The sequence below is a fragment of the Protopterus annectens genome, chromosome 3.part0 (assembly GCF_019279795.1).
Source record: "Protopterus annectens isolate FY-2018-M chromosome 3.part0, PAN1.0, whole genome shotgun sequence".
Classification (NCBI taxonomy): domain Eukaryota; kingdom Metazoa; phylum Chordata; order Ceratodontiformes; family Protopteridae; genus Protopterus; species Protopterus annectens.
In genome coordinates this window covers 1,581,058,788-1,581,067,436 of record NC_056731.1, presented here as the reverse complement: position 1 = coordinate 1,581,067,436, position 8,649 = coordinate 1,581,058,788, and the positions used below count along the sequence as shown (strand labels likewise).

Sequence of the window (8,649 nt, the reverse complement as noted above, 5' to 3'; positions counted from 1 at the left end):
TCATGGCTAGGGTAGTAGAGGTGTATACTTTTTTACCCCATCTCTCCAGGGACCTTGCTTCTTTGTCCGCTGGCAGAGGGTTTTTGGCAGAGGAGGTAGCCACTCCCTTGGGGCCCTGTGAAATAGTTTCTAGATCCACAGAGTGGGCCTTAAAGAGGTGCTTGCGAGTGTCAGGGACCCTATAATATCTGTCGTGCTTGTGAGTGTCAGGGACCCTATAATATCTGTCCGGCATGACGGGAGCAGGAGGGAGAGAATCAGGGTTAGCACTGGAGTCAGAGAAGACATCATCCAAAACATCCATAACAGGTGGAATAGCCAAAGGTCTATGCTGAGGAAGCTTGAGGAAGGTACGAAGCCTTTTCCTAGAGTCAGAGAATTCCTGACCCTGCCATTGAAAATGTTCTCTCATGGAATGCAGGACTTCACCAAAAGAGAAATCCTCTGGAGGGGAAGCAGAGGGAATTGATTCCTCAGCATCAGAGTCCTCGTAGGCCTGGAAGGATTCTTCTTGGGTATCAGAATGCTCAGAATCCCCAGTGGCTTCATCCAAAGAGAGGTCGTCCGCCTGCTCTGTTCTAGGCCTTTTCTCTGCAGGAGGCTGAGAACCCCTGTCTGGATGAGGCTGAGTCCCCCTGATAAGGGAAATAAGATCTGCAGCCAGAGACATGATCTGCTTATCAGATGAAGGGGCCTGGGCAGCAGGCTTAGGATGGGCCTTGGCCTGACTGGCGGCCTTAGCACGTGCAAAGGCCTTGATGGACATGGATACAGGAGGCCTAGCAGCCCCACGTGCAGGCGTAACCTTGTCCACAGAAATGGTGTCGGGTAGATCCAGAACTTCGGTTTCCGGAGGAAAATCAACAACCGGCACCGGAGAGATCTCAGAGACCGAAGGTCATGTTAACGCTGTGTCGTCGGCCTGGAGCAGTGGAATTACCACTTCCGAAGGGATCGGAGCACTAGCAGAGGGTTTAGGAGTAGCATCGGTAGTGGGCGCGGGCCAAGGGTGTCGGTCCCAGTCCTTGCGTTTCTTAGCAGATTGGGTTGTCGGTGGATCCGATGGCATGATATACGCAAAAGATTCACCGAAGAAGTCCTCGGCGAATTCTGCCCAGCGCCTGAGAGTGCGCTTATTAAAGCAAGCACAGGCAGCACAGGCCGAGACGTCGTGGTCTGGGCCCAGGCAAGGAAGGCAGAGAGAATGGAAGTCCTTATTAGGTATTTGTTTACCACAAGACAAACAATTATTAACTTTCTCAATTTGTTCTGACATCGGCTGAGGCAAGAATAAATGTTCCCCAACGGGGTACTTAGCTTTTAGATGACTTCGGTACTGAAAACACAGGAGCTGACCGACCGGCACTTGCGAACTGCTTCTGCTTTGGGCACCTCGCGGCAAGAAAGACTGAAGAAGATGGCGTCGGCCGATGCCTTTATACTCCAGCCATTGTGACATCAGAGAAGAGGCGACACCAGCCGACGCCAGACCCAGACTTTGGAATTCGGCCGACCGAGGGCTGCCTGAGGCAGGACAACCCATATGTTATGACTGCAGTTGCATTCTTGAAGGACATCTTCTGTGCTACAGTTAATAGCATACTACAACCAGGTAAGTCAGCTACTCCTACACCAACAACAGCAAACAATTCAGATGACATTCCCACCCAATTCACAAAAACAATTCAAGCCTTTGCAGACTCCCAAGTATTGGGGGGGTCAACTTCAGATCCAGCAGCAGAAGACTACACTGGAGCAGGAGGGTCTACAACATACATTAAAATAGAAAGATAAAGGCAGTACTGGAGTGATACTCTTCATGTCAGTTGATAAACCTCCCCATGAAATATTGTCTGTAAAAGGCACAAAAACATTTTCATCATGAACCTTGGCTGCATTAATGGATTCCTTAGAAGATAAGGATTTATTTTGTATAGGGTCCAAGGTATGATCTAACATATCATTAGACTGGGAAGCAGGGTCTAAAAAGCAAACCTACTCATCTACAGCCAAATGGGGAATACTTCAGTAACATAATATCAGAAAGGCTAGTGACAGAGTAAATACATTAAAACAGGCTACTGGAGACTGGCTCCTTTAAGCAAGCATGCCTGAGCTTCCAAGTGGGACTGTATCTGAGCAATAACTTGCTCCTATTTAAACAAGAGGCAGTAACAATATGGCAGTAGTTGGGAGGTCCAGAGGAGTCTAGACTGCTTATTTGTGGATGTGTTCATGAAACTGCCCAAGGTGGGGGCATCTAGTGCCGAGACAGGAGTCCAATGCATTTTCTGCATTTACTAGGGAGGGTGCCGGCAGCAAAGAATAAGGAGGTTATCTGTGTTATACTGGAGAGACTTCAGGAACTATTTTGTTATGTTTAACATGGTGAGAAACTTTTAATCCTTGTGTTACTGTAAGATTCCCTGAACCCATGCTTGTGGGTTTCCAGTTCTGGGAAAAGATTTTCTTCTAGCTTCATTAATAAAAGAATAAACTGAACAGTCCATTAATCTGTGAGAATAATCTCATTCTTTTATACTGTGGCTATGAATGCAACAGACTGACTGAACTTTCAGTATGTTTTGCCATTTTTCATTGCACATTTGCCTGGCAAAAGTAAAACCTGTTTATTTTACTCCAGTAATAATAAATACCTTTTGTGATGTGTGTGTTTTGGGATGCATGGCTAGGCTTAAAAAGGCCCTTGTGGTCATTAGCCTAGTAAACACCTATGAATCTATAAAAACCTAAAAACAGCGACTGCAAATGTAAACAGTGTAAAAACATTATATACATACACACACATACAGATAGTTTTATATACATGCATATATATAACAATGCACATGTAAACAATATATATATATATATATATATATATATATATATATATATATATATATATATATATACACACACACACACACACACACACACACACACACACACACACACTAAGTATACAAACAGGATCATTCAGTTTGAATTACAGGGCATTGACACCAACTTAAAATGAAACCACACACTCTGAGAAGGGAGGACTCACAGATCTGCTCCCATAGGACACCCTTGGTCATGCTTGCTTTGCAGCAGTGCAGTTTGGAGTTTCATACGGTTTAGGATTTCTTTTCTCCCTTGATGAACTGCACTTCGATGGAACTGTAACTTGATAAAGTCATACAGACCCTATATACATACACAAACTCAAAAATGTGCACACACATACATACATGTGTTGACAAGTATACACATGCATATATCTAGACACGTACAGACTACATATGGTAATGCATATGCAGTCAAAATTTCAGCCTAAAACTCTCCTGCAATACTGCACAGTTACATTTTTTTTTTCCTTCCAATGTTACTGATACTGGAATTTTTTGTGGGAAATGCATCACTGCAAAGCTACTGACTGGCTCCGCATCAGCAAACAACATGGATATGAGAATGACTAATTACAAGGATAAAGTTAACCAGCCTGTTTTTAGTTCACCTGTATAGCACTTTTTCACAAAGGCAACTTCTAAGACAATCATGAACTGCAGGCTGGCTGGTATTCATGTAAATGTAATTCACTAACTGTCACACTCAAATATTTAGAACACTATTCATGTGCCTGTACTTGCTGTACGGCCAGATATGTGCTCAGGTCGCTGGTGTACATTTCATGTCAGTTTCACACACTTTTCTGGAAAACCACTTCAAAACCAATCCATTCCTTCACAATGTATTAAATGAGGACTGTTCACTCATCCGGCATGTGTGCTGCACACCCATCGAAGCTGCTGGTCTTTGCTTAGATCCGTTAATTCCTGGATGGACCTCCAGCTGCACTGACAAGCATACGCCCGCGATCCTCTTTTTCTAAGCATCTTTTGTTTCAGTTTGCTGAAGTCAGGCATGTTATTTCTGTTGAACAAATGGCATTAAATCAGTGGTTAGTAAGTAAAATAATTCCTTTTAAACCAAATTTCAGTACTAGCATCAAATGCTACTTTCTGAAAAGGAACTCTGTTTACTTTTTAGACGGTGTGTAAGCATTACCAAATGCTGAACTAATATTTACTTCTACTGAACCAAATACCTTTTGTATACACAACCACCTAAATTGCTTGCCCCAATGAATTATATTGGTGTGTTAAGATGTGACAATGTGAAACATGGCTTTTACAGTTTTTAATACCAAATTCATTACCTTTGGAACTTAGTACCTCACTGACAGTTGTGGGAGTGCCTCTCTGCTGGCAGGCTTTAAAAATTCATTTACTTGAATTAACCTGTGATGGTATGGCTTGATGACAGTTGTCTTGTATGTTATCTGTTTTATTACTTTTTATTACTTGTTTTATTATTAATTTATTTTTAAGCATCTAAATTGTCTTGAATTTGAACACAAATTATGTTCACTAAAATGTGCTAAATGTATGCAATATTTTTTGCAACACAGCACACAACTTAGACTATCCATACTCTACATCACATATTCATCAACTGTACTCTGCACAGACTGGCCATCACTTTTGTGCCACTCCAAAAATGGGAAACTGAAGAATTTTCTTTCATTGTGAACTGAAGTTATTCATTCATCTCAAGTATACACAAATCTCTGGGTCAAAGATAAATGCTTTCAAGAAAAGTTGTGTTTATTTGCAGATATTATTTTGTACTGGATAAAACCTTAAAAGGACATTTCAGTGTTGTGCACCATTCTGAGACAGTTTCAAGTCTTTCTAGGATATAAAATTAACAAAAATAAAACAAATGCAATAGCTGTACACTATGTGCCTACATACAAAATTTTCAGCAATATCCATATTTACAGGGACATGACAAAATGAAGTACTTAGGAGTATGGGTTAAAAGGGATTCTGCTATGGCAGCTAAGGATATATGGGAAGAGACTAAACAAAAGGTTGCAAAAAACGAGAAATTGGAAGCTCTGTTTTATGGATATGGGTTGCAAGATACAAGCAGTGAAAATGTTTTAGTCCCCTTGGCTTTATACACAGCTCAGGCATATTTTTATCAACCAGTGGCAAAGTTGTGGACAACAATCAATAAAGAGTTGAAGGATTTTATCTGGGAGGAGAAGAGGGCAAGAGTCAAGTGGGATAAGTTGATCCACCAGAACAAGGTGGTCTGGGATTACCTGGTTTGAGGGGGAATTTCAGAACGACACCATTAAGGCTCCTAAGTGGAAAGGGATGATGATGAAACAGGGAAAAGCTCAAGAAGTAAGGACAGACTGGGATTTTGGATGCAGACACTTAAGGAGAAGAATAACCATATAGATTATTATATTCATAAAGGAGTAGAAAGTATTCTAAGAACTCAGCTGACACAGGAATGTAGAAAGGAGATTCTGTTGATAGAGATGACTGCAATTAGGGGTACAGAGAAGATGCAAGGGAGTTGGAATTTACTGGAAAAACCTGGCAAAGAAACCAATGTACAGGGACCAAATAATTACAGATGAAAAGTAAGAGCATGGGAAGAGGCCAAAAATTAATGTGTAATGCATATTACAGGTTGACTTCCCTATCAAGGTTTAATAACAGAGTAAAGGCAAAGAGAAAGGAACAGGGGATCCTAAGTAAAAAGACCAGCGCTGGTACAGTTTTCAGTAGGAACTGAAGCTGCTGTTAGAAAAGGATAATTATAGGGCATATAAAATCCTGAATGATAAATATAGGAATGAATCAGAAGAGGTCAGAAAGGATTAAGAAGACAGTGCGGCTAAGCAATTCACAAAGAAACAATGGGAAGATACAAGTACAACTCCCAAATATGCAATAAAGTCTAGAAGCTTTAGGATCTTTGCTTGGAAGTATTTATATAGGTATTTTAATACCTCAATAAAACTCAGAAGGATTCTTCATCAGGTAGATTGCAAATGTTGGAGGTGTGATAGGGAAAAATAGGAAATTGACAACATATTTTTTGGGAGTGCAATGAGCTGGCAGACTTTAAAATTCCCTGCAGACTACTTTGTCAGAAATAGTGGGTGAACAAATTAACTAAGGAAATTGTTTTTTTTTTTTTTTTTTTTTGAGGTGTGATACTGACTTGGAATTGCCTAGACATAGCAAGGTGCTGAGTTTAATTCTGGTGGCTACCGAAAAAACTGTCACTAGTAAAGGGAAATCAAAGTCTACACCAACTGTACTAGAAGTAGTGAATATAGTAACACAGATAAAACAAGTGAAAAGGGGAGTTTTTGAAAAGGGTAGGAACAAATTACATAGAAAAAAATGGGAATTATGGGAAGAAATACATGCAGAATAATGTTTAAGGGATGGCAGGAAACGAATGAACTATGCAACAACTGACAATCACTGTATAGAAGATTTGTAATGTATAATGCTTGCAACTGAAAATCATTCAATACAGTTTGTTTTCATTTATATCAATGTATGATTATTGAATTATCATTTACGACAGACAAAGATGTGTCTTGTTTACAAAATAAAATCACGAGTATCTGTCGGTATTAAATCCTGACTTGAACTGATATTGGACTACAACATCATGGTAGAAAAAAAAGAATTATATGGTTGCAGACATTATATCAGCCACACTGTAAACAGTAATTCAGGGAATGTTTTCCCCCTTCCCAATAACTGCCCTAGTTTTATTTATAGTCTTAGTTTTTCTTCCATTTGTATGACTCAAAGTACCACACATAAGTTACTTGTCTCTGGCTTTGAAAGTATGAGCAACGTTCATGCTAAGTGACAAAACGTGTGTATCATGAAAAAATAGTTCTTACTATGTCCATCTGCATTATAATGTATGAATTTGTGTGTAGTTATTGCCAAAAGTTAGCTTTAACTTCAAGACAAATCCTAAGTAAGAGGGAAATGAATGACTCACTTTCTTACTCCAAGTTCTGCTCTCTACTAAAGTCTTATTTAGTTAATAAAGTAGAATGCACCTGCTACCCCCTCAGGACACATCACCTAAGTCTGATTTAACTCTGCTCTACTCCAACTACTCTAACATCATTTTCTCCTACTCAAATCTCTTATTTTACTCCAATGTCACAACTGTTCAGAAATCTTTTGTACATACTGTAAATTTATACATGTTATTTACATGGCATATTTCAACCATTGTACTTTTACTGACACATCAGTGTTATGTACTCTGATTTGTATGTACTTTTTTATGGTCACTCTTGTATTCTGTACTAATGCTTATTTTGTATTTCTGATCAGTTATGATCCCGGACTGGCACTGAAATTGGTCATAAATGAACAGTGCTTTATCCTGCTAAACAAATTCAAATAATAAATAAATAAATAAATAAACAAGATGGAAATTTTTTTTAATTTTATTTTACATTTGTTGACCGGGCTAGTCTAACTGGATACATGTCCATTTTCAGTAGAGGCCCGGGGAGATAAGCTCCAACATTAAGGTAATGTATCAGGACTACAAAATACAAAATAAAAAATAAAAAAATTGTAAATGGTACATTATTACAAAGAATTAATGCAAGCTCCAATATAAGGTAATATAACAGGATTGCAAATAAAAGTAAAATTGTGAACAGTAAATTATTACAGAGAATAAATGCAGTTCAAAGCTAAAGGGGGTCTATTAATGAACTAAGGTAGCTTCACTAGCAAGCAGATAAATACAATAATAATGGTACAAGGGAAACAAAAAAAAAATAAGATTAAAGAAGGATTGGGTTAGCAAAGAAGTAGCAAACAGCATCAGAGAAAGACAGGTTAGCAAAGAAGTAACAAATAAGATAGAGAAGGAAAATTTAGGTGTCGAGTCAGTATTATTAAGTGCAGTATATACGAGAGGAATAAGGATTAGCAATATTTGGACAAGAAAAAAAGAGGGGAGGGGGTGAAAGGTACCATCTGGTTGTTATGTTAGACAAGGTTTGCTTGAAATGTCGTAGGTAGCCTAAGTATTAACAAAGACATAGAAGAATATCAGGAAGTGTGACGTGTCAACGGTAGCATCGGAGTTAACATAGATGTAGAACAATATCAGTAGGTGGAGAGTGACTATAGAAAAAAAAAAAGAGTAAGTTTAAAGAAGTTAGAAGGAAATATAAAAACTACATTACTGACTATGAATGAATAAGATGTGATTGTGCCCTAGTGGGTAGTAGAGGGGGAAAGGAAATATGATAGCTGGCAGGTGTTAATCTGGATTAGTACATGGGCATAACCAATGTTCTTTAAGGTGGAGTTTTAGCTGCTGTTTGAATAGTGACAAGGATGGAAGTAATTGTAGGTTGCTGGGGAGTTTGTTTCAACTCTTACCCAAGAATTTGCAAAGAGGGAGTCTCCGACTTTATTGAGGGATTTCATGGTGGATATTTGTAGTTTATTTGCTGAGCGTAGGGTAGTAAGATTTCTGTAAGGAGTTGCAATGCTACATGAGTTACTAAATAATAAATAAATAAATAAATGAGATGGAAATGATTTACTCAACTTCCTTTTGAGCATATAGTAGCACTTAATTTCTCCTCCACTGCTGTTTGGAAACTGAAGGACATTTTGTGATACTATTTGCAAACTGGGATAACACAGTAATTCAAAATGGACCAATTTCATCCACTCCATGAAGCAGTGTAATAAACCCCTGACTATAGCACAGATTGTATGATCTGTGGCA

The 8,649-nt window shown here is 38.9% G+C and overlaps 1 protein-coding gene across 1 annotated transcript in view; it reads right to left on the bottom strand.

Moving 5' to 3' along the window:
- Positions 1-2,981: 2,981 nt before the first annotated feature.
- CFAP418 (cilia and flagella associated protein 418) overlaps positions 2,982-8,649 on the bottom strand; it is a 354,461-nt gene continuing 348,793 nt past the window's right edge. The window contains exon 5 of the mRNA XM_044065930.1: positions 2,982-3,915. Coding sequence (XP_043921865.1) covers positions 3,756-3,915 — 160 coding nt within the window. The 3' untranslated portion in view covers positions 2,982-3,755. The remainder of the gene's footprint in view (positions 3,916-8,649) is intronic.